Source organism: Taudactylus pleione, unplaced genomic scaffold (genome assembly GCF_031769625.1).
Source record: "Taudactylus pleione unplaced genomic scaffold, aTauple2 ptg000041l, whole genome shotgun sequence".
Classification (NCBI taxonomy): Eukaryota; Metazoa; Chordata; class Amphibia; order Anura; family Myobatrachidae; genus Taudactylus; species Taudactylus pleione.
The window spans coordinates 54,727,456-54,755,074 of NW_028284443.1; the positions used below are offsets into that span (position 1 = coordinate 54,727,456).

General features: G+C 39.0%; 1 protein-coding gene across 13 annotated transcripts in view; it reads right to left on the minus strand.

The window, feature by feature from the left end:
- Positions 1–27,619, minus strand: part of MBNL2 (muscleblind like splicing regulator 2) — a 154,232-nt gene that overhangs the window by 13,261 nt on the left and 113,352 nt on the right. For 9 of the 13 annotated variants that reach the window (XM_088458906.1, XM_088458893.1, XM_088458885.1 and 6 more), the window contains 5 exons: positions 10,312–10,476; positions 8,489–8,689; positions 6,804–7,067; positions 2,233–2,286; positions 1,378–1,531 (listed from right to left, as the gene is read on the minus strand). In XM_088458906.1, the coding sequence (XP_088315032.1) occupies positions 1,378–1,531; positions 2,233–2,286; positions 6,804–7,067; positions 8,489–8,689; positions 10,312–10,476 (838 nt within the window). The remainder of the gene's footprint in view (positions 1–1,377; positions 1,532–2,232; positions 2,287–6,803; positions 7,068–8,488; positions 8,690–10,311; positions 10,477–27,619) is intronic. The other 4 variants (XM_088458914.1, XM_088458910.1, XM_088458899.1 and 1 more) reach the window with 2 other exon arrangements.

The window sequence follows — 27,619 nt, forward strand, 5'->3', positions numbered from 1 at the left end:
TCTAGTAAGGCAGCTTCCTATATCTTTGGAAAAAGAAGCGTGAGTTGGTTTGTTGGTTAGGAAAGCCAAGTGGTAACTATTTTATATTCAATTACACATGAAAAATTATATGGTTGTTTACCTGTATTACAATGCATGTAATGAATAAAATGCAAGCAAGATATGAATCTCAATTTGGTAACTGATTTGTGTATGCCTTTCCATACCAAACAAAGGAATCGCAGAAAGAATTAAGCACAGACAGCTTTAGTGATAGACAGAAAATCCTTCACACCTAGGCTGCTCTCCTCTCAGAATGTGAAGTTACCATAACACACTGCTAATTATGCTGATAAAGTACACTGGTTGGTTTGAAGCTAAGCAGAACAATTGAAAATTCTAAATTCTGGGTTTGTGAATGAGAGGTGTTGCCTTTATGAGCATGGATCATGGCACCATACAAGCAAGAGTCATAAAACTTTTTTACAGATTAAATACTTGTATACATGCACCCAAAGTGTGACAATAATAAGTGAGCATTGTCAGGAATATTTATTTACAAAACCTTTAAAGCAATGCAAAGTTTAATCTTTGACATACTGCATTTTAAATTCTGCAAAATTTGACAGTAAATCCCTTTAAAGTAGAATATTACACACAATGGTATCTAACAAAATGGCAGTATAATACTAATTCCACAACATATCCTTTGTATGCTCACTACACTTGATGGAAATTATTAAAATAAATTCTATAAACAAGAGTGTAACATAATTTAAGATAGCTGAACATTGCTTCATTTTATTTGTCTTTAGGTCAAAATAACTTTAATGTAAAGTAGCAAAACATCTGTAACCAATTATTTTATTGGTCACCTCAGCACAATCCATGACATACACTGACAAAGATAATGGAGTCATTTTGGTTCATTTGAAAGTGGTCTGTGTATATTTTACAGATTGAAAACTGTACTTGATAACATAATGAGGGCGTAAAAGTAGAACCCCTTACATGTATGGTAATGCTCCCACTGAGTATTTGACTGTTTTTATATGTGTTTATATAATTAAATATATTATTATTTACAGACTTTTCTTTTAGGGGTTGAAATTAAATATCAAATTGAATTTGTTGCACAGAAACAATTCATTAATTGGATTCTATGGGAGGAACTCAATTAGTACCGACGGCTAATTGATCCCCCGGGCTAAATCGATTCGCCCCGAAGTCAGCGGGTGGCCTAATCGCGGGACCTACTGATATATACTTTATAAATGCATGCCCCATCAGTCAGAGTCCTCAACTGCTAGAAATTTCTTAAGCTTGATATAAAACTATCAAGAAAAATAAAATGTTCTTCTTATGTGCTATCTTTCAAGCAATGATAAGTAGACCTACCTGCTGGAAAAAACGCTGTTGGCTGCTGCAACTGTGCACTGGCCAGAGCCTGTTGGTAGTGCAAGACACTAGGATTAAAAAGTGTGCTGGCACCGTTGCTTTTCTCTAGAGCCTGTCTCTTTGGTAAAGGGTGAAGGACACCGGGTGGAAAAGCCTGTAAACAAAGAATTAGATGACACTTGTAGATATCAGGATAATTGGACACATCTTGAAATACACACAGAAAAATAAAAACTAAATCGTGTTGTGATAAAATTTGAAGTAAATAATAAAATCAATTAAAATAAAGATGCCTTGCCATGCACCTTAACTCAAACTGAGGCAATGCAGAATGAGTGAGATTTGGTTATTGGTAGCGAAAGCGTGGTTCCCTTACCATTAAGGCTGTAGTCACAAAACTACAGGAACTAAACACATTACAGCAGCAGTATAGCATCTGTACAGATCAACTTGTATGACTGATTTCATGTATCACATATAGACATCTACATATATGCTACAAAATGCAGTTTAAAAAACACTCTCTACATATTGACTTTTTTTTCCCCCAAACAACAAACATTTCTATAACTTTACTAATTCAGATACAACATATTCAGTATTGTCCAATTTTATCTTGTGTACAAGTACTTCAAAATTAAGCCATGTCAGTAATTTAACAGCAAGGTGTTTGTATTTGTAACATATGAAAAATGAAGATGGCTAATTAAGACTTTGATAGTTTCCATACATTAGTTATATGCATTGGTTGTCTCAGATGATGATAAAAAAACAAACAAAAAAAAAGCAATAAAAATATTAGTTGCTTCATTGAAATAAGCTACATGCAAAGCAAAAGGTGAAAGGTCAAAGTACCAGATCTACAGTTGCTTCGAGAGGTCGCTTCATTGCTTTGGCAGTCGACTGCGTCTTTTAATAACAGGCAGCGAGCACATGATGGCAGTGGGCCAATGGGATTCAAGCGAATTAACATACAGGTAAACAGCAAGCAGAGGTGCATCATGGGAACGGCATTGCATTGTGGATAGGTGAGAAGGAAAAAAATATTCTGAATGCAATATACAACATATAAAACACTAGGCATGCACAACAACAAAAATGTTTCTTTAAAGAAATGAATATTACACTTTGAATTAGTACTAAAGCAAAAATGCATCTACTATACCTTAGTTAAAAGCAGATAAGAGAGTAAAATACAGATGTTTTGGGTAAATCAAATTAATATAGCATTTCTCAGACTTCAAAAAGCATTTGCAAATTAAGAAATCAATTCATAGCAAGATTAAAGGGCTTCCACCATGGCAGACGAGAAGTTAGTAACTTGCGGTTTTATTATTTTAATACGTGCTGCCAACTAAGCAAAATATTGTCATTGTATTTTACTACTCTTAAAAGTATATTGATGCCTAGTAACTTTAAAGCAAATGAAATCATATATTATTTTGAGATCATTTCAAGTTCTTGTATTGCATGATGAATTTCAACCATTTGAAACTGACTACATAGTTGAACCTAAAGTTTACTTCTTAACCAGGCACACATATGTATTCAACTTGAACATGGTAAGTAATATATATAAACCAACTATTTGTTTAGGGGCTCACTTGTCAAAGTCTCCAGGCTGCAAGTGTGGTGATTTATACTACATTATAAAGTTAATGTCAAAGTTTATATCAATGCTAATATTACTTTAATATTTATTCAGATTTACATTAAAAAGATAAATCTTTTGCATACATCACTTGTGTTGATGAAACCTGTAGCCCAAAGACTTTTTATAAGTGGCGACCGAATGCAGCAGACAGAAATACTGTAGCTACAGTGAGGCAGACAGCATCAGGAACGCTTAGGGGAAAAACCAAGCGATGTTAGAGAGATTATTCTGCATCACTGCTGTAGCTGCTGAGAGATTGAAACCAGAAATAGTTCTGTACAATTGTCCTGTGGTGTAAATTATTTCACAGCTATAGTTTAGTGTAATTCAAAAACAACTGGAGGTGTGCTAAGTTTTACTGTACATGAGTATTTTATACAGTAAAGAATTGTACTACTACTTATTTCTAAACATGTTCCATTAATATTTAACTTAAATATGTTGTGTAAAATAACTTTTCATTTTATATATGGTTTAGACTGCATTTATTTTCATACTCTCCTCCCTTTTAATGTGGAGGCAGTAACTTTTTTTATGATCTGCAAGAGTCACTGTTGCTATAGCATTTTTGTTCATGAATAAACGTTCTGCACAGACAGCAACAAAACACTACAAATGGTGATTGTCAAAATAAACCAATAAATAGTCCCCCCGTAATAAATTACACTGCAATACTAAATTATACTATAATCTTATGCTACAGTATATATACTGTATAAGCAATGATTCATAAATGAGTTTTTAAAAATTATTATTATTTTTTTTTTTTTTAGGAGATAAACATGTATCCTTTAAGTATGTATAATAAATTCATCCATGTTCCCAAAGTAAAAAAAAAAAAAAACAGAGGAAAATAGCATGTGTATTATAACTTTTTATTTCACATGATATGGATGTTGTTCCCCACCTTATTGAAAGCCCTATCAAAGTCCTATAAAATACAGAAAATAAAGTTACCTCATGTGAAGATAACAGCGCAATATACAAAATGTTTTTCATTTAATAACTTTCCATATTATTACACCTAAGAACATATTTTGATGTAACCAGCATAGTGGATACAGAATAAATATTAGATAAATAAAGTGTTGCTTTTATGGGTTTTGTACTTAGCTGTATGATGATAACTGAACATAACACATGTATGCTACTTTTGTCCTATCATCTGAAACAAAACATTACAATAGTGAATTTGAATGAGTTCAGCACAACAGGTAAGAAACACATTACAGTTACAGCTCTATATTGAACAGATATCACCAATTTGGTTTGATGGGTAAAATATAACATTAATCTATATAAAGTTGAAGAAAACAAATAAAAGATTTAATAATGTATGCATAAAAAATATATATAAAAAAGGAACATATTCTAACCTAAATACATATTAATATTAGCTATTATGTTTTCATAACCTGTCTTTCAGATTTGTCTTATTTTTATTAAACATTATTACTTATTTATTATTTGCAACATAATTTTAAATATAATTTTTTTTTATTGTGGGCTTAAAATGTTCCTTGTTATGAAGAAATAAAAATGACTAAGAAGCTGGAAAGCAATTCCAGCTAGAACAGCTTCATTTATTCACTGCTATAAGGACATGTGGTGTTCTTTTTAGATCAAATACTTTTCATGGATAGGGAAAGAATAACATAGATGTGTGTGAAAACTAGATTATAAAATTGACTGCTACACACCTACAGAAAAGCTGCATTCATAAGAGGCAAATTATCTCAACAGGGTGTGCTCATTCGAAGTACAGAATAAGAGTGCATTGTTCAACGTAATCTTAATGCTGTACACGCCATTAGTTATTAATTGAATATTAACTACATAGCAACATTTTTATGTTATATATCATATGATACCATTTTTAAAATGTTTTGATTATTAGCATCTTCAGATTGCATGAATCAATGATTGGCGATCCGCCAGGGAAATTCTGAATGTTAAAATCCCCCAATCTGCCGTTCCCGATCATTTTTTGGTCGGGATTGGCAAATCAAGGAAATCCAACATGTTGGATGAACCTGATGCCCAGACCCAGGCGTCGAGGGATCGGGGATTTGCGGCAATCTATCACATATGTATGGGCCCCTTAAGGCTATTTGTAGTAGAAAAAAATAACGGCATAGTGAGAACTGAGCTAAAATCCCAGTCACACAACGGTTTTAATTATTTACATTTTCTTTACCAAAATTCAGCATCCTCAACGCAAACCTAAGCAAAGGAGAGATCAGAAGATTTAAATACAAACATAGGGACTCGAATACAGAAAGAACAGACACAGGAAGAAGCAGGGGTGCACGAGTTGACCATATAAGGAATACTATAGCTAGGCGTTGCATTGACTTTGATTACAATAGTTTGTATTGAGTTCCTCCACGACAGTCGTTAAATCGAGTGACAATTTTATGCTAATTACTTCAGTAGTATTTGCTGGATTAGAATGCTGCTATTATTCTCACATGTGATTTGATATGACAAGTCACACTTAGTAATGTATTCTTAGTCATTGTTTAATGCTATTATGGACAATAGCTTTTTGTATATTAACAGTTGGATAACAGAATATAAGGTACAATGGATTCATTGAAGTGTACAACCACAGGCAGAAAGCCTGGGCTATCTGTACCAACCTCTCTTTAATATAGCAAGGTACAGGTTATTTCCACAATTACAAATCGAGAAACATTGACATATGACATTTATTCCAAATGAAGGGCTCTGATCTTTACATTGTATGAAAAAAACAACAATCTGACATGGACAAAGGTGGATTGCATGTTATTGTACTCTTTATAAGCAAACATAAAAGGAACATGTACAAATGTAAAGAAAAATAATGTGAATCTTGGGTAAGTGGTGCTTACTGTAATGAATTAGAAAAACATAATTCAGTGCACATTTCTTCTTACTTGAGATTATCAATTTTTATGGAGAAGTTATTTGATGACTTATTAGGTGGCTGAATGTAAAATTTAAAAAAAAATAAAAAAAATAGGGATTCCAATTGGCTTTTACAATACAAATGTGTCAATCTCCACTCGCAGTATGATAAAGAGTGAAAGGTATGGAATGTAAATATTTTGCTACATAAAGCGATGAGTCCTCTTTTTGGGAATGTGCTATATAAAAATTATGATTTAATGAACACTTAATTTAATTTAAACAATATTTTTATTTCATTATTTAACTATTTAATTTATTCAATAATTTAATATAATTACATTATTTAACTATTAATTACATTAAATAAATATTTTAATGTCATTACAAAAAAATATATAAAAATGATGCTGTAATATAGACTTAAACTGTCATTGTATAGTGCGCACCTGTCGGGGAAACATAAAATCACACTGCTATCGGCAGTACACTTTTATACCTTTCCCATAAATACAATAAATTAAACTGCTAAGAAACCTAATGAATATGTCCCACCCTTCCCCCTCTCTTTTGGATTGGAAGTAGTTAGAAAAATAAAATAAATAACAGCAAGACATCTAGATAAGCAACTAATAAAGGGAAAGGCTAGAATGCCATGTGCTGTGATCAAATACAGGATTAAAGCTGTTAATGGATGGTGACATTAATCAGTAAGAGCTGCAACCAGGATTACAATACCTGTTCTGCTGAAAACCACATAACGCCATACTATTTCCCTCACTGCAACACATAGCATGTCTTACCATGTTTGAAGGAACTTACATTTGTGCATAGGCAATAGGAAAACGAATGCTTTGTGTGGGCGAGTACTTGCACTTACCATCACTGTTGCAGCTGCAGCAGCTGCTTGCGCGGCCACTGCAGCCTGGTTGGCTTGATGTTGTGCAGCTTTGATTTTGGCCTGCAAATGTGCAGGAGGGTGAAAATATTTGCATTTCTCCCTCATGCAGCGACCCTTAATGTAATCCATACAAACGGTTACAGTGTTATCATTTGTATCAATCATCGTGCTGTCTGCTGGGTGAGCAAAGCGACAATCAGTCTCTCCCCGTGCACAGTTTCCTCTCTGAAACTCCCTGCATACCTACATAAGACACACAAGGACACGTCACTGAAGGTCTGCCTATAAACACGTTTATAAAGCTGCACTAATGCATTCAAATCTACTTAAGGATTGAAACCCCTGACAAAAGACAAGACTATAAAACACTGGATGTGTTATTTTCCTATGGAGAAAGCAGTATTTCAAATGAATTGCTGTACATGGAATCTATCATGTGTGCCACTTAAAGGAAAATGACTTCCACTAGCAGTCACACTGTTACTGAGATTTCCACCACAGGACGCATTGCAGAAAGACGGCTGGCTGGATGGCTACTGCACCTATGGAAATGAGTAAGGTTGTTCAAAGAGGCAGTTGCGACCACTCAAGCTCTCCAAGCCGCAATGCCTGCGTAACACATGAGTGTTCAAAATCAGTGGTTTCGTCTCAATAACGGCATGGGTTACAGGGAAGAGGACTCCATGCACAAGTTATATAGGGGAAGCCGAGATTAGGGGTAGGAATGTCCAAATATGGATATTCCTTGTAAGGTTAAAAAAAATATACTATAAATCTCAGAGTCAGGTGTAAATAAGACACAAACATTTTTTTAAATTAGTCTAAAAAAGGCTATATGACGAATAGGGGAGAGCTTTAGAGTAAAAAAACATAACATGCTCTAAAATGTTAAAGGTCAAGCCAAATACAGTTTTTTTTTACGCTGCACAAAGATTTACCTTACTATAAAAAATAAACAGTAGATGGTTAAAGAGTTACTTATCTCCTGTTTTATTCATTTTTATCTAAGTAGTGTAGTCAGGTACTCTGACACAAGCCTCGCTTAGTGAAGGTTTGCTATTGTTTGCCAAAGAAATATAAGCCAACGTACAGGTGCATTTCATCTGTGTCCTTATTCCTATAGCTGAGAGAAGACTGATTCCCAACAGACTCTTTATCTCTGTTTTACTCTGACCTACTCTGTGTAATTTGGAATATCTTGTCTGCTGCTTTTAAATTTGATTTTAGAGTAATTAGGCCAAAGATAAGGAATCAGTACACTGCATTGAGGTACAGAAACAACTGTCACACAATGTCACTATTGAATTAAAATGGAAATAAAAAGTGAAAATAAGATTAAATCAATTCTGTTTTTACCCACAACACACTTTAATTCCATTTAGAATACCATGTAATCCAAGAATAGATGCCCCAGGTACCCACATATGTGCTCCCTTGTAGTAGAAGGGGACATAAATAAACATGGGAACAGTGTAATAATGTGTAAAATCCCTACACTGTACTTCTTTAACAATAAAATATTGCTGCTGTAACCTGGTATTGTTAGGATTTATTTTTTTGAATTGCGACATTTTTTAGTGTATAATTATATTTCTCATGTTTTTTTGTTAATCCATACTAACCTATACTGGTCACTGGTTTTAAGGATACAATGTAAACTGTACCTCCAATTTATCTGTCCTGAGAAGTTTCTGAGTAGATGTAGATCCAGCGACTGATACAGGTGGACTTCCAGGAACAATGACAGGTGTAGAGGGCAGGATTTCAGTTGGAACTAATCCAACACCTGGTGTCATTGGAGTAAGATATGGAGCAAAACTAATAGCTGTATTTGTTCCTAATGCTGGACCTACAGGAAATGTGGGCTGAAAAAAAAATATATTAATTAGTGCAACTGCAAAAATATATATTTAGTCAGTCAGACATTGGAACATTTAGCACAATATTGTAATCTACATATGTACTGTAGAACATTTAGCACACTCTTGTAACCTCTGTATTATGTTCATACTATCTGTTAAGCACATTGAGTCTTATTGGAGAAAAGAGCTATATAAATAAAAAAAAAATTATATGTGGAACTTTTAGCACACTATTGTAATAAATATACGTGTAACATTTAGCACACTAACGTCACAATGTCAGTAAAGTGCACTCATTTTTAAAAACAAAGATGCACTTTATATGTGTGGAGACGGACATGAATCTTACGGTTATAGATTACATTAACTTTTTCAGTGCATCATAAATATCCCCATTGTCTTTATGTTTTATACCCATTGGCGTTTGATTTGTGTTTGAAAACGCAAGTATAAGCACCAGTGTAAGACAAACCCGTTTGAGATACGGATGATTACTTGTGTCTTTACTCACTTTCGGGAAGGTGATGAAAGTCTCTATATAGCCCTCAATGTGTTTAATTTGCATTAGATGCAATGAGTGGCTCAGGCTATGTACAGAAACCTGCATCGCTGTCACTGCGTATGGTCAGTTAGTACAAAGGTTTTCATCTTTCACATTAATTTAGCTTTAGTGTATTTACATTAAAATACAATACAAAACGTAACACCACTGGGTATGAGGCCTACAGGTGTAATACAGCTGGAAAATGCAAAATTAGTAAGTGCAAGAACAAGGAAATAGGATAGAGAATAGATACATAGGAAAGACAGATAGAAAACTGTCACAGGCTGTGAGGGAGGAACATGAGTCACTTGGCTGAAGGATCTATGAGATATAAAGACATTACTTACTACAGTAACGTAACAATTCATTCCTTTTACATCTATTTGGTGTTCATTTCTAATAACGTCCTAGGTTATTACAACAGAAGACATGACAATTTAATAAATGTTACAAAGCCCCCCATCTTTGCTACTTATCCGATCTTATATTTCTATAGGTTAACCTAGAGTACCTGCAAAACATCTGAAATGACATATTTGTGGTATAATTATATAGAGGTACTACTTTTCACATCTCTAGTGTGTCAAGTATGACAGCACACATTGATCTCATACACCGGTCATATCTACCTGTCTTTGCATGGATGATATTTAGTATGTTTTCACATGATATTCAAAAATAAATCTTCATTAGGTCCTATGGTATGACCTGGTTTTGCAACCCTCTCAAATATCCAGTAACACAAGTATTACACCATGCATATTTGCCACAAAAGGAAACAAATGTGATGAAAAATATGTGCTCCCCAAAACGCTTTTATTACTAAAAATTAGTTGCTTTAGTAAGCTGCTACCAACATAAAAATAATGAAATATAGTCTAAGTAATAATCGTGACGATAAGACTACTCTTGTTTGTAATCCCTACTTGTAATGTCCCCTGCCCTGTCTCCATCACTCTTTAGATTAGTAAGCTGGTAAGCAGTCATCTAGACATCCAGAAAAACAATCACTATGGTTACTCCCTGAATAAAAGAAAGCCAGGCAGATGTTAGCATGTGTATGCAGTGGAAGTGTACTCACCATAGGCTGCAGCTGTGTTCCTGGGAACATGAACTGCATTTGTTGGGCAAGCATGGCTGCAGCTGTTTTCTGCTGAATAAGATTGTTTCTGCCATTTATTTCTAGCTGAGTTTTTAGGTGTGTTGGAGGATGAAGATATTTGCAGTTCTCTCTTGAGCAGCGTCCCTGAAAAATACAGCACTGTCAATTGGTTTCATTTCTATCAAGACAGATAGATAGTACATAATGGAACAGGCAATGAGTTCTGCCATATACTAATTTACCAATTATGTAAGAATGACAACATTAGTGAATAAGGTTAACAACAGCAAAATGATTCAATATGTAATGATGCTATGTGGTTTCAATGGACATACTAAAGTTTGCCAATGGTGCCTGTGGCACACCAGGTGTTCATGCTGTTGTGGACTACAAGTCACAGAATACCCTGCCAGCTATCAGAACATGCTGGGGCCTGTAGTTCCACATGACCTGGATAGCCACTGGTTGCCCAGGATCTTAAATTTGAACTAGTTTGAAGTTGGATGTGTTGGCGTGCTTTATTTAGTACCATTGGTAGGAACATTTTCAAAATCCTTTCCAAAAATTGTATTAAAACAGATTAAGTAAAAAAAAGTATTCATACCCCATAACCATGGCAAGCTCAAATTTGCACAGATGCAATACACTCCCTCAAAGGCACACATTTTATTTATGGACTACACCAGTGTAAGATAGGAGTGCTCCTTTTCTACAAGGCTGCTAAGAGCTTGTGTGGCCACAATACTGATGAAGGGTTGGGGTGTTTCTTTTGAAGTGGCTGTGACAACTTGGGGGAGGGGTGTGTAGCTTGGTTACTTTGTGACCATCCCATCTCGTCTTCACAGGTTTTGTAAATTAATTTGGAAATAAAAAATAACCCTCTCCAGTACAGTCCATTACACAGAAGTGAAAGAAGTAGGAAGATACAGCCACACTTCCTAGATCAAGTATGTATGGTGCTAAATAAACACTACACAACATGTATCATCATCATCCCATCCCAGTCACAGTAGCAAAGGTTGATATGGAACTGAATGGTGAACTCTAGAGTAAAAGGTTTCTCTCCAGGATTTATCTTTAGAGATCTAAAAGCTGTAGGAAGTGCCTTTTTCAACAGCACAATGATTCAATGCACACGACAAGAGCAAGAACGGAGTGGCTTACAGTGAGGCTTATTTACATGCTTTCCACCTCCATTAGGTTAATATCCACCATGACTTCAAAGACTCGAGCATAAGGTATCAGCGTTTTATGGCAAAGAAGTAATGTATGTATATATATATATATATATATATATATAAAAAAATACTTCTATTTGTGTCTGCCATTGTAAAAAAATAAATAAACAAGAAAGCGTAGATAAAAGTTATACTCGTGCTTATATCACATTGTTATATTATATTTGTGCTTGAAGCCATCTCCGAAATTCTTGTACACTTTTCCATAACGCTGCTTGATGACAGGCCTTGTCTACATGCCAAAAGGAGGTGCTGAGCAACACAGCATCCTGACAGATGGCAGCCCCAGCTTTATTTCAGTATATTAACAGATCTTCATGTATCAGATAGCTAAGCTACTCATGGTCAGTCTGGTCTACTTTATCCTCCTGAGCAAATATCTTCTGAGTCAGCTTTGTGTCTGATCTGGCCGTAAGGAGAAGATGAATAAGACTCATATTTCCCTTGGAGCATAAATTATTCGTTTCAATAAAATGACCTGCCCCTGATGCTAGAAATTTTTCATAGAATCAATAAGAAAGCCTGTAGATATGACAATGTTACACACAGCAAGTAGGCGATGGGAGTAGATACAATCAGGGGGTCATTCAGACCCGCTCGCGAGCGCAGGACGCTCGCAAGCGGGTCGATGCTGCCCCACTGCGCATGCGCACGACGGAGGGAGCTTTGTCGTGCGCATGCGCGAGACCCGGATAGCGACGGGCTCTCAGTCGCTCCGGGTCTCGCACCAAAGGGGGCGTGCTGTCGATGGTGACTAACAGCACGCCCCCTTTGGTGGGCGTGCCGGGGGCGTGGCTGCCAGATGGAGGCGTTCTCATGTGAACGCCTACCGTCTGAAGCCGGCCCCACTGACATCACTAGTGATGTCAGTGGGAGTGATTTTGGCTCTGATAGAGCCAAAATCACTCCAGAGCTTGCGACAGGATCTCCGTCGCAAGCCCGATGGCCGCGATGGTCTTTTGCTTCCTTTCCTGTTAGTTTTATTCCCATTATTCTGTACCGTTTTTCCATTCTTGTGTTCTATGAAAATGTGATTAAATAGAAAACAGGATATTTTGTGTTTTGGAGTAAGTAGACATAATTACATGTATTCATATTTATTGTCTTATATTGTTATTGTATTTTTATAGACTAATATATCCTAAAATGGTTTAACATGCAGCAATCCAGTGTTTGTTGTTGTAGGAAACAGTTTCTAATAACAGATCAAAGTAAAAAGATGAATAGAAACTTAATGGTAATACAATTTAATTTACGTATTCTAGGTACAAAGGTAACAGAAAAACAAAACCTTGCATCTCATACTCATTCGTCACAATGAGCTGGGTCAAATGTTCAACCGGGAGCCACCAGCCACCTTAATCAGTTGGCAGGTATGCTATTCATTGAACAGTCTTTATAATTTAAATAAACTCTGAGGTAATTCCTCCTTCTTTTCAATTCCAGTAAATTGGTGGGGGGTCCCACTGTATTCCATCCTTTCCTAAACTTTCCAGGTCCATTGTATTCACTTATAACCAGTGTCTCTATGAATCACATTGGGCACTGTTCAGTTCAATCCATGCCAGATCTGATGCTGCAGGGCCAAGGGTATGATTTGCTAAAAGTGAACTTGTATACCTAAACTTACCAGATATGTGCTTGCTTACAGCACCCAACCAGATAAGGATAAAATTGTCTATTTCTTTATTCTCCCCTTAGATCAACAGCCTACAGAAGTGAACACAAACTCACTAAGATTATGTGAATTTACATCATTAGTGAATAATCCCAGGAAGCATTACAGCTGGTGTCTCAGAACTCTTGCTCTGGAGAAATCTGATCAACGCAGAATGTGATGGGTAGAACTCCCAGCTGTATGTGCATGTCCTGTCAATAAACAGTATTGTTGGCATCTCAGAGGTACTTACATAGAGAAGGGGATTTACATTAAGGTTATTTAAACTGAGAACCCCAACATTGTTATACTTTATATCCTGCTGGAGCGGTATCCCCGGGGTATACTGACCTTAGGGACATCTGTTGTCTCCTTCAGCTGCCACCTGGGCCAGAGTTGGGGCTGAGTGGCGGCTACGGTTCTGGTGCAGTGTTCACCTTCTCCCATGTGTCCAGCGAAGCTTCCCGGCTCTTCTATCTGGCAGCTGCTGTGTGGTGGTACTCGGCTGCTGGTAGGCTCCTGGCGCTCAGCGCTTACCATTGTCCACGTTGGACTGCTTATCTGGCTGTCTTCCCTCTCCCTGGACTATGGTGGCAGCTATCTTGGATTTCAGCTACACAGTCTGTAACTTTTGGCTTGAAAACGCTGACGGCTCTGGTATCTGTGGTGCGCCTGACTGTGGAGGTTTACTTCTCCTGCCTGCCCTCTTTGTTCCTGTGGATCCTGCTGCCCATTTCTGTGGTTCTTGTAGTACTCTGACCATAATGCTGCACCTGCTGGCTTTGACCTGTAGTTCTACTATTGTTGCCGACTGACTTCCTTTGTACTTACTCTTTTCTTGGCCCTGGAGTGCCTTTGTGGAGCTTGCTGAACCCTCTAGGTTGGTGATCCTTCATTACTCCCCCTGAATATCGATCTGTTTTTATTCATCAGCATTGTTATTCCTGGAAAACTGGCTGGTGCAGCTTATCGACAGCTTCCCACCACAACTTTCTGTTGTACGGATAATCAACTTCCTTCCAGACCTCCTCCTGGAGCTCTGCCGAGGCCACTCAGAGCCTGCATGCTTTATTACAAGGACAGGGTCGTTGTCCTGCAACTGGTCCAGATGCATGGTCCCCTTAAGTTGGAAAATCATTTAGTGTCTGTTTATCCTGCCTTTGCTCTTGTAGTACAAAAGAGCAGATCTGTTTGCGTTAGCCATTGAACCTTTGCCATGTCTTATTCATACAAATCCTGGTATCCAGGGCCTTCGTACAGGTGGTGTTGTTGACACTATAGCCTTTTATGTGGATGATATCTGGAGCAAGTTATTACAGATTTGGTCTCTTCTCTGGACTCTTGATTAATTGGTCCACATCTAATATTTTTCCTCTTTGTGGTTCTTTGCCCCACTACATTCCCCTGCCCCTTACAATGGACGCTCCTTTAGGTATCTGGGTGTCCCCATCTCTCCCAATCCTACTGAATTTGTGGCTTGTACAACACACTTTATGCAAAAAAAAAAAAAAATCATATAGAAAAAAAAAACTTTACACATACTGTCAACCTAATTATTTATATATCTTTCAAACACTCCCTGGTTTTTGCCCCTAGAACATTGTTGTCTCTTATTGATTCTAGCCTTCCTTTTTTACATGGGGGGGGCCCTCCAAGAGGATTCAGATTGCACTTCCTACTCTCCAAATCTTCCGGTGGTCTTGCTCTTCCTAATTTAAGACTCTACTATATGGTCAGTGGTGGTTTTAGGGTTGGACTGCAGTCACCCCGCCATAACTTACGCCGCCCGTCCACACTTACTCGTCGGAGACTGCCATCACCTTGCCCGCAGCCAGCTCCGACTCGGGAGTCCCAGTCTCCCAGAATGCCGTGCGTGATGTTGTTGCGCATAGCATTCTGGGAGCGGGAGCAGAAGAAGATGGAGACCCGGTGGCCGCAGATGGAAGAGGTGCCCGTCTACCTTCAGAGGGACACGCCGCCTGGTAAAACTGGCTCCCGATCCCCCCTCCGGCAGACGGTACACCCTCCGCTGGCAAATGGCGCCTCCCCGTGCAGCTCCGACTCGGGAGTTCCAGTCTCCCAACAACCCTCCCAGAATGCTGTGCATGGCAGTTGCGCATGGCATTCTGGGAGTGGGCGTGGAAGAAGATGGCGAACTGGTGGCTGCAGATGGAAGAGGGGCCCGTCGCCTGGTAAGACCGGCTCCTGCTCCCCCCTCTGGCAGACGGTGCACCCTCTTTGGGCAGAGGGTCTGGATCCTGATGTACCCCTTTGGGCTAATGGTAATATTTCTTAGCTGGGTATGCTCAGCTCAGATAATTTTTGGCTCTCCTATTGTATCTGCTCAATTAGTCACTTATTTTACAATGGTATTCTCATTACTTTGAACACTTACAGTTTTGCCTCCCTCACATGGCCTTTTATAGATATTTCCAGCTCCAGCATGCTGTATGTGCCAAGTTTGGAAGAGACCCCCTCTCGATATCTCTTTCACCTCTTAAACTTTCACCTCTTAAATTGCCCTCTAAGAAAACAATTTCCTATTTTTGCTATGACCTCACTTCCCATAATATCCCAAATGCTCTTCTCCCTCTTAGGAATAAATGAGAGGTGGATCTGGGTTTCTTTCAGGATGACTACTTTAATCAGATTTTGGGATCTATTATCTATACCTTGCCTCAGATTTTAACAACTCCACTAATTTATTTTACATACAGTAGATCCTATGGCATATCTGCTGTTCTAGCTCATATGGATTATAATGCCCCCACTAATTGTCCTAAATGTTGAGGAATACCCCCACTCCTATGTCAGCTTTTTTCTTTTAATGATTATTTTATATCAGCAACTGTTGTATTGTAATTTTTTTTCTGTTTTAAAAACATTAAAAATAATCTACTTTATTATCAAAAACTTTGATGTCAGTTGTATTTTTTTTAGAGTCATTAATACTAGACGATAAAGGGAATAATGCTGGGTACACATTAGATGATATAGTGGCTGATATATTGTTTATAGGCAAATTGGAATGACATTGTTCACATCGCATAGTGTGTACGCTCAATCACGTGTTCACGTTCGTCATCAGCGCAGTCGTCCAATTTGATGTGCTGCAAGTCAGATGGGTCTACCTCGCTGACAACAGCATGCAAGTAAATGTGTGATGGAAGGGTATATATAGCGTGGTCGTACACCGGATCATGCTGTATGTATGGCCGCCTGATATATCCTTCCATAGGGCTTCCGGTTAGCTGGAATACACTTCTTTCTGCTGTGTTCCTAGCCTAACACATATATACTGTTATCTACTTTATTTCTGAGCCTGTTGGCCTTTTAAACCATTGCATTTCAGAAGGTCTGATCAAGGTTATTTATATCTTTGACTCACAACTCCTCTCTTCAAAGCAAGGAAAGAAAGTGGCAGCATTTTAGAACTGGTTGTGAACAATGTGAGGAAAAATATAACTCTGTTCACTTACAAGAGTCAATGTTTCCCATCTGACACGAGTGATTCCAAAATACGCGCTATAGTGCGTATTTACACGCAACAGGCACATAGGGACTACATTTTTAAAAAAAAGTGGGTCCTGCAGGACACGATGTGTGCGCGCCGCAGCAGCTGGCCAGTAACTTCTCCAGGATCTCCCCAACCTATCAGCGCGGGTGGTGGCGGCTCCTCGACCAATGAGGAGGATGCCCACGCCATTCCCAGCTTGCCGCCCACTAGACACAACGAGCAGGGCCAGATGTACTGCAGCATAACAGTCAGTGCTGCGACCGGAGCATAAGAGTCAGAGCCGCCATCAGGTTAACTGACAGGCAGTTCTACTCAGTGGGTGTCATTAGAGCCGCCGCCTCCTCACTGCTTAGTAAGGGGATGCTAGATATTATTAGCCTGAGCATCCCAGTCTCATGATGCCACCACCGAGAAGGAGGGGAAACCAAGGGAACAGTCAAGAGCAGAGCTAGTGATCACAGGACAGCACGAAATATTAGCTGCTGCGCTGCAGATCTGGGACCTGGAGGGTGCAGAGGTGAGCATGGCGGGTACTCCGCAGTGGGCAGCCGGGGACTTGCAAGCTGCAGGGCATATTGGGACTTATAGTTCCACCCAAGCACGCTTTACAGAAGGGAAACCCCTCTTAGACCCTGGTAGTAAGCAGTAGCTGACAGCACTATCATGGGATTGCAGCAATCCTCCGTGCCGAACATCATTCTAATAAGTCCTCTCTTTTCCTCTGTGTGGGGCTTCCACGGTCATGTGTGGAAATAACTTTTTGTATAACATTTGTTTTTCTTTTGTTTTTTGCTCTGCTGCTTGCTGGGTGTATGGGATAAGGGACACCTCTAGGGGCCCAAAACACTGAAGGGCGAGGTTTTGAAAAAGTCCTTTCATGGAACTTAGGAAGCAACACATAAAAAGAACACACACTCTGGCTTTATGAACTTTTAGTTATTAACTTAGTAACAGCTAAGAATATCATGGTGCATCCTGCTATGCACATCCTAGGCATCTGGGCACAGCACAGGGGAATCTTACTGGCCATTTTAATTGGCATGTTACACTGTTTGGCAAGTTGCACTGTTTATGTATTGCTTAGCATGTTACTCTTTTGTATGTATATTGTATGCATATTGCTCGACATATTAGATATCTGTGTGGATTAAAATTTGCTATTATATAATGTTATGTACTATATATTATCTAATATGTTACCCGATTGTTGGGATCATTGCTATTCTATCATGGGACTGTACATTTTGGGTATGAAGTGGTTTGGGCCTAGAACCTGTAGAATGTGAGTTTTAGGTTTGTATGCAAGTGTCGACTTCTATGCATACTACATTGCACACGGTTTATTTTTGATGTTTCACATGCACGACCCCTAGGTCTTCATTGGTAGAATACCAGGACTGTTGCAGCTGCTGTCTGCACTTACCCCATCCCTATCCTCCAGCACTGCCTGCCCTTACTCCCCTCTATCCCCAGATCTACCCCAACTTTTCCCTGCCTTTACCCACAGCTCTACCCCACTTGCTGCTTTCCTTTAACCCACCTGCTACCTGCCCCCAGCACTGTCCCAACTGCTGCCTGCCCTCATAATATGTGATGGGACCCAGAAACAGTGGAGTAGGACCCCATTTTTTTAAAGTGAGGGGTCCCTGGGACTCAATTTTTTTCGCTCAGCGCGATCACTGTGACAATGCTGCATATGTTGCTTAATAAGTAAGACACTATGCTGAGTACCTCATTGAAGTATTGATATTTATGTAAACAGCATCATACTGGCCATAGTTATCACAAAAGATGGAAAGGGAAGTTAGATGGTTGAAACTAGTCCATTAGACCTTTATGAGTTCAAGTTCAAAGAAGGTTGCACAAATGTCAGCCATGAAGAAGGAGCTGGACGCCCGTCCACGACCGATGATAACATTGAGCATGCACCCAAACTGATTCTGTTGGATAGACATCCCATCGGACTTTCACCTGTTTGCTGCCCTGAAAGAAGCCCTAAGAGGACGAAGATTCACGTCTGATGAAGAGGTGAAGACAGCGGTGCATTCATGGCGCGCAGTTGAGTCTAAAGCATTATTAATGAGGGAATACAGAAGCTTGTTGACAGATGGACAAAGTGTATTGAAAAGCAGGGAGTTTATGTCGAAAAATAATGTATTTGTCTTTTCTGAAAGTTGTTAAAATAAATTCTACAGCCAGAGTGCGGATCATTTTTGACTCACCCTCGTATATTATAACACATTATATAATATACACGCACACACACGTGGGTTTATTTATTGAAAAGATACATTTTTTAGTGAGTGTTCTAAAATAATGCATAATGTTAAACTGACAAAAATATATGAGCAGGGTCATATCAAAGATTCTTTTTCTGAGCTGTGATAATAAAGAGACCGAACACAGAAAAACAGAATAAATGTCATACTATTACTTATAATAATTATCTGATATAAACAAGGAAAAAAAAACATACTAAGAATTAAAAAAAATATATATAAATTACTTGCATTGTATATGATGGTTACTAATGTCAGCAACAGATGGTGTTACTAGTACAGAGAGTTCTGTTTTCTATGTAAATTGTTTCTGCCACAACCTTTTTTGGCCTTATGTGTTCTTATGCAAGTGTTTCTCACAAAAACAGTTTTCCAGTAGAATATTAATACTGTACTTGCATTTACTATTATTGTGTCCTTACTTTACCCTCTGGAAAAAATGTCCTTCTTAAACTCAAAATTACTATTAAGTCAATTTGCCATCACCGCCATGTGTGTTACATAAATGTAACCACCTACGGTGTCTTTATTAGTGAACCCTTTCATTCCATTTCCTAATAAGGTTGCTTGCCTCACCACTTTGTAATGATCCTATGTCCTTCCTACTGTGATGTGCCCAAAACAGTACTCCTTATTCAACATGTTCTCAAACTGGCGATATATTTTATGCTCACACTAAGGGCCCGATTCAGTATGGATTGCAACTGCGATCACAATAGTGATTATGCACGCAGTCTCATTGCAAAGATATGCTAATCCTCTGTGATCGCTATGCCATCGCAGCACAACAGAAGGACGCCCACCTTACCTTACACACATCCGTAATACTTAGCAAGACTGCAAAACCATCGGTAACCGAGTACAATCGCAGCCTCACGCACACTTGCACAAGGTATGACCTTACTCTGGAAGTGCTATATCCTCTTTGTCACGATTGGGCTATGGAGATCCTCTACTGAGGGACTGGAAGTCGGGGGTCCCAGGTTGGGGAAGGAACCGGAGGCTGAAGGGTCTGTATATACATTTTCCTTCCTCTTCCACAAGTACCGAATGTTGGCTAGACCTGACCAAAGGCGCAGGGTCTAACTTACTGGGAGATGTTCACCAGTGACCCCTCCAATTGGGATTTGGGTTTAAGCTTGACCCAGCAAGCAGGTCTCGAGCCTTTGGTCAGGTATCCGGCACAAGTGGGAAACGGAAGAACACAATCGCAGGGAAAGCACAGGAGAATGACACTTAGGAGATAGTACTTGGCACTGAGATGAGTAACGGCCGATCCTAGGCCGCAAACTGACGCTCATCGCATGCAGTGAAAGCCAAAGCTGTGTAAGGCATCACAGTGTCTAATTTATGCACTCCCCTGCAATGTCGTTCAAACGCACTGGCACGTCTGCGTTCCGCCGACCATCTCCTCATCACCTCCCCCAAATGGTACACTCTGCCATGGGTCTGCGTAGTCAGTCCTGATCGCAACAGTTGGTCGATTGCGTAATCGCAGTTACGATCGCTGCTGAATCAGGCCCAATGTTTGCAGAATTTTAGGATTTCATACAATTTGCCTTCACTTCCTGGCACTTGTACTGCTGTTCTGCCAACAAGTATTCTCAAGTCCTTTCAGTTCTTGTTTTTCCAGATATATTCCATTTTATTTTAAGGAGCAAAGGCCCTCATTCAGAGCCGGACGCTCTGAGCAGAGCGCTCGCTCTGAATGAGGGCCGTCCTCCATAAAAATGGAGCGTCCTCCTGGACGCTCGTATAGCTGTGGGTCACTAGTGATGTCAGTGGGCCGGCTTCTGACGGTAGGCGTTCCCTTGGGAACGCCTCCGTCAGGGAGGCACGCCCACCAAAGGGGGCGTGCTGTCAACCAACATCGACAGCACGCCCCCTTTGATCAGACACAACGAGCGAAGGACTTTCCTTCGCTCGTCGCGTCTGGCGCATGCGCACGTCGGAGCTCCAGCCGTCGTGCGCATGCGCAGTGCACAACATCGACCCACTTGCGAGCGGACATCCGCTTGCGAGTGGGTCTGAATCAGGCCCTAAGTCACCTGTGATCCAGTATGGCCATCCTCAAAACCTGGACTGTTAGTGTGCCTTGAGGACTGTTGGTTGGGCACCCCTGCACATCAAAGAACCCCTCAAAGGTCTATAATGAATGACTGGTTCTGGGAGAGTTCCCACTGTAAAGCTTGTTACCCACATCAGCTCTCCAAAATCTCAGGGAACGGTCTACAGTTATCATATGCAAATGCAGGGGGCTTTACGGTTGCCTGGAAACCCCACTCCCTAGCCCACACCATGATGGCCACAATAGAAATAGCATATAATACTAAACTTGCATGTTTTTGAAGATCCCCTCAGTGTCACAAATAAAATAATTAGCACTACAGTACCTGTTGATCTTTGAAATGTGTCAACCAGTAATGAATACACTTGTGCACCAACTAAGAGACCTGGCAAACATGCACTGTCAGGGGTGCACTTATATAGACCATCTATTCTACAGGGTCAATTATTAATACACTATCCAGTACATAAGGAGACCAATCTGTACATCTATGTCCAGGGCAGTGCAAGGTTCTCTTTTTACCCTCCCCCTCCCCCCAGATTCACTAACTTGCTCAAATGCTCTGGAACAGAGCCCACATGTGAAATACAAACATTCAGCTCAGACAGGATGGCCCTACTTCTGCATATAACGACAGACTGTGAATGCTGGTCCAGCAGTATGTCAGAATATTTCATACAGTACATTCGTATGACTTATATTATAGCTGGTTATGTGCTGATTATGCCCTCTTCATGGACTGGCCACAGTTGCTTTAAAATCAAGCATTTGGAAACCCCTCTGGAGAAATCCTGCGTTTGTCACTTGTTATGAGGGAGAGCATAGATATATATACAAAAAAAATAGTGGGCAATCAATTTCTAAACTTAGGCCAGCAGAGTATGAACAAACAGCCTTAGGGGGTTCTTGGGAGGCACCCCTCCTCCAGTCCGAATCAACCACCCCCTCAGGGTGCACCCACACTCCACTACTTAGCAGATTGGCATTGGGGGTGGCATCCTCTTCTCCTGGGACTAGAAGTGTGGCGCTTGCCATGACATAGCCATGACACCTTAGACAAGTGCCACACTGATATGAAATAGCAGAAAAATGAAGAACCAGAAATATGTCCACTCTGGAATCAATTCATAGCCCACTATATTATATTGCTAACAGAATCTATACAGTTTCTAATGTGGGAAATGATCAGCTAAAGTTTAAGAAAAAATGTTTTAATTACATAACAGAATGGGTATATAACTATACTGAAACTGAACCCTTGCCAATGACTGTTATTGTGTCACAAGTTCATATAGATCCCAATATGGGTCAGAGCTATCTGACTGCTGGGATACCAAAATCTGTTTCCCAGAACTCTATAGCCACTACCGGATGACGGCTCAAACTTATATTTATAAATTGTATTAAAAGTGCAAAGCTGACAATTGACCTATATACAGGCCAATTTATCAAAATTGCGGCAAATTAGTGCTTGGGGTCGAGATATTATTTAAACACAACAATGTCACCAATTTAGCAAAGTAGGTGCTTTTGTAAATGGATAATGTAATAAATTAACTTAGTTTTTAATAAACAGAGGTTTAGCAATGAGCCGCACAAACATATCTGAAATATACAAAGTATATGATATACATAATAGCAAATTAGTTAAATCAAAAGGTTTATCAACTGAATGAAGTAAAGTTAACATGTCTTAGATGAATTGAATTGACTCACTTCCCTTGGCGCCTCCATGATATAGAGGTTAATAACTAATTAGAGAGAATAGTCTCATTCTTAAAACCTATTAATAAAACCCTCAGCTTATTAAACACATTCTGTCTGCACTCTCAGCTGGCACGCTTAAAAATAGGATAAAGTGGGAAACTACTTAAGAAACTTATCCTGCTGGAGAAATTAGCAGAAAATAACAGTATACTGTAGCAATAATTGCTTTATATATAGAAATGGGTGGTTAATATACATGCTATATTAATAGACAAAAGTTCAACAATATGTAGGTCAGCACCATTTTTTTTCAACATATACCACACCCATATACATGGGGTACCAAGAAACCCCATGTCATATCAATCACAGCATATATCAGTGAAAGCTTAGGTTCATATTTCTATCAGTGACTTCTATGTTATGTACAGTTACCCCACATATGGCAGAATGTAGTACATTAAAGCCTGATAAATACTGCTGCTGTATACGGGACCTCACCCCAAAAAAAATGTTTTTTTGGGACAAAGGAGGTGAGTGTGCTAATGTTCTGAAAAAAGTGCTGTTAAAATTTACTATGCACTTCCATATACCAAGTATTTTGTTTTTTACTTTTTCAATTTTATATGATTAAAAATGATGTGATTAAGTTTTTCATGTTTTCCCCACCCCCAGTGACAATATAGGTGATGATATTATGGGGTAAATGCATTGAGCTGCAGGTTTTCAAAACTGCAGAACTTCCCCGATTCTGTCTGCCATATTTAAAACAGCAATGTAATTACAGTAAAACCCCATTAGTATCATCTGGTGTTACACATCGTGTAACATAATTGTTCCTGAGTAATTCAATCACTTCTGTCTGGGCATTGCTGAATTGCCCCCTGTGCCATAGTTATTTTGGAGGCAGCACTGTTAATTAGGTGTGCAAAAAACAAATATTACTGCCAATAAAATATTTAGGAGCATAATCAGAGAATTGTGTTGATTTCCACCATTAAATATCTGAGAAAGTAAGCAGAGGACTGAGAAAAGGACCATGAAACAGAATGTAACATAAATCAGTGTGATCAGATTTGAAAGCTAACTACCTTTCACGTGTTCACTGTTATTTTGCTCTTAGACTTAGACAAGACGTTATTCCCAGTTACATAGTAATGCAATGGTAAGTAAACCATACATATCCATTCCATGTTTTCAATTCTGCGATGCGCAATATACCTTTCATTTAAAAATTATATTTTAGCAACATTAGGTTCACATGAGGTGATAATACTGTGACAATGACCTCTCCATCTGCTGAGGAGGAAATGAGCAAACTGTACCAGAGAGGACCAGGATTAGCAGCATGGGGGCCCAGCAAGGTACAGATGATAGCTGTTGTGTTGTACAAGAGAATGCATCTCAGGAATAGAAAAGTGTAACAGTGTATGTGCGGATCATTTATCATTTGCAGCCAACAGTACAGATCTAAATAATTACGTATTTTAATAAACTAGTAGGAGTTATATAAGCTAAAACCTCCATGTTTTTTTTTTTCACTGCCAGAGGTTGTGTGCAAGGCCTGGAAATTAGTGTCAACGTGGCATTTGCTTAACGTCTACCTTTAGTGGACTGCTTATCTACTCAGTTAAGGTACACAAGACTTAACTACTTATCAGTGAGGTTTATTTAATAATTTCAGGTACACATATCTAATACCTAAAAATAAATGAAGCCCTCATGCCCATTTAAAAAGCTACGAAAATCCAGCCATAGATATGATCCATAACCTTCCAACTGTGTTCAGTACTGTGGTATACTTGCTATTCTTCATCAGTTTCATTGCACAGAATTGAGGGTAGAATTTGCCATATTAATATATTGTTTTAAAATGTAAATGTAATGTTTTAATAAAACAGTCCAAAGTAAACTGGTGGGTTTATTAGCTTCTGACACATTGGACCTTCATATGTATGTGGGATATGGAATTTGGGGAGATGTACTAAGCTCTGAAAAGAGATAAACTGGAGAGTGATAAATGATAAAAGTGGGAGGCACATATAGAAACCGTTGTAATTCCTACACCATTCACCTGATATGGATGTAATTACCCTCAAATTAAATATGAAAGGCTGCAGTTAAAGCACATCTTGTTTGTTTCATTTCAAAGCCATTGTGGTGGTGAATAGAGGCCAAAATATGAAAATTCTGTCAATGTCCCAATATTTATGCACCTGACTATGTGTGTATATAATATATATATATATATATATATATACACATACATATACACACACACATTCATTTAGATTTATTAACACAAGTAAAATCTTCCCTAATTCCTTGGCTAAAATAAATAAATTGAATTATATCATTAGACTAGAACAGTCTACTAATGTAATTTTGTTGGAACTGAAAAAAGTACATTTGCAATACATTGCCTGGCTGATATTTGTTGCATTATGTATGATGAGCTATACAGTATATATTTGGTTACGGTTATATAAATTAATTACATTTCAGAATAATATGCAGCTAATGGAGAGTCATATTCCAGTATGTAGCTGCCAGTTTTGTCTGCATTAACCGGTCCCTGCTGCAAGTTTCTACAATTAAATATTCTCCTCCAAGATATGCTTAGAGTATGGTCTGATCTTAGCTAACCTTGGGCATGTCATGTTATAGCAGAAACTTGTGCTGGTGAGGGCAGGAAACACTAAAGGGCCACTAAACAAGTTTACCAGCAATACCACCTGCACTAAGCTTTGATGTGTGAGACACTGTGAGATGTTATAACATGACATGACATCCAATACTAAGCAGATTATTAAAAAAAAAAAAATTGAAAAACTTCACCATTAGGAAATTCTATCTTCTAGGCAGATTTATTTATTGCCTTTGAACAGGGGGCGTATTTAGAGAGGAGGGGGCCCGTGTTCACTCACCATCCGGGGCCCCCTCCTCTCTCTCTCCGGGGGCTGCGGCGTACTGACAGGTTCAGTAGACTAATCTACTGCACAGGACACCAGGCACGGCAGCCATTTTCCAGCGATTTCCCTACCGCGTATGCGCAGAACGCCGGGAAAGTGGCCGCCGCGACCACTTTCCAGGCGTTCTATGTAGTGCCTCTACAGCCAACATGGGACTTCGGAGAGGTAAGTATTAGGAATTATGGATGCAGGGTGTGCGGTGCGGGGCCCCCTTAGTTGCACCCATTATAGATACGCCCCTGCCTTTGAATACTGCAACATTGTGCAGTGAATATAATCGAATCTACACAACAGAATGACAGCAGTGTCTAATGATGGACCGACACAGACGCCCTTCCTGTCCTTGCACCAACCGACAGAACCACTATACTGAATTGTCTGGTCACATCTAGCTTCTCTGGGGCCTGTTAGTGCTGTGGGTATATGAGCGCACACCTAATCAGATCACTATTATCCCCGGACCATTATTTCCAACATCCTTGATAATGAGCATTTCAATACCAATAGTGATAACACATTGCAGTCGTTTGTGAGCTAGTTTGCTGAAACTGACTGCATTATGGCATGGTGTGTGCCCAGAATAAGGCTACCTGAATAAACAGACGTACCTCACTGATAGAACTCGCTGAAGGTAGCTTTTTCCCCTTTAACAATTGAAATATCATTTAGTGACAAACATTAATAAACTGTACCCTACAGTATAGTCAGTTACTATTTTAATCTTCTGCAAGTATGTCATTGTACTAATTATTTTACTTTCCACCTCGTAACAAGAACTTCATGTGCCTAATTTTAATTTTTTCCATCCATTTATTGCATATAATCTCAATATTATAATCTGATCCTTTCTACCTATTCGGTAAAGTTAAATATTTACTTATTTTATTTTTTAAATCCTTTAATAAAAAACTACTATGCAGACTAGTATGTATCATTCACAAAGCAGCAGCTTTGGCTTTTTTTGAATCATGGAATCTTTAAAATGCTAAAGCTCATTTTTAAAAAGTGAATGACCATATATGGTGGTGAGGAACACAGTATGCAGAACAGATGGCATTTATAGAAATAAAATATTTCAGAATTACACTGTATATTAGCAAAGTACAACACTAAAAGCCAATAGGGGAAAATCACTAATACTAAATTAGGTACAACATTGCAGTGTAGTAAGACAGGGTACACATCACAACGATGTGTTCCTGGCCGATCCGGCAGGCCGACATATAGCACCGTGCGTACACACTACACAATGCAGTGGTATGATGGCGCAATGTACAATGACATGCTGCAATTAGCAGCATGGCATTGTACACGATAACTTCTGTTTGACTGTGCAGCATGGCCAACCAGTTGATATGGTGCCACAATTACCGGTACACATTGAACAACTTCATGATTTGTCCTTCCAAATTGCCTGAAAACTTCAAATCGTGAAGATATTGTTCTAGACTATACCCGGCCTTACTTCATGCATTCAATCAAGGCATTTGTTTAAGCTGTAAAGTTTTCAAACACTCCAACTCCCACTGTCTCAACCAGCAACACACCTGCAGTAAATGTTCCCAGCTTTGCCTCTTAGTATATGATCAGTGTTGTGGAAGCTAAAACATATAATTGGCCAGAGTACTCGCCGTCACAAAAAACGGCAATTAGACTAATTATTGCATTTATCACATCTATCAGACCAAAGACACTCATTACAAGTTTACACATACAGCACACACTGGCGTTAGAAGTGTATCTGCTCACAGGAGTGGGAGTGAATTAAAAATCTATAATTAGCAATACCAGTTATTCTGATATGAGGATATATATGTACATACACACACACACACACACACACACATAT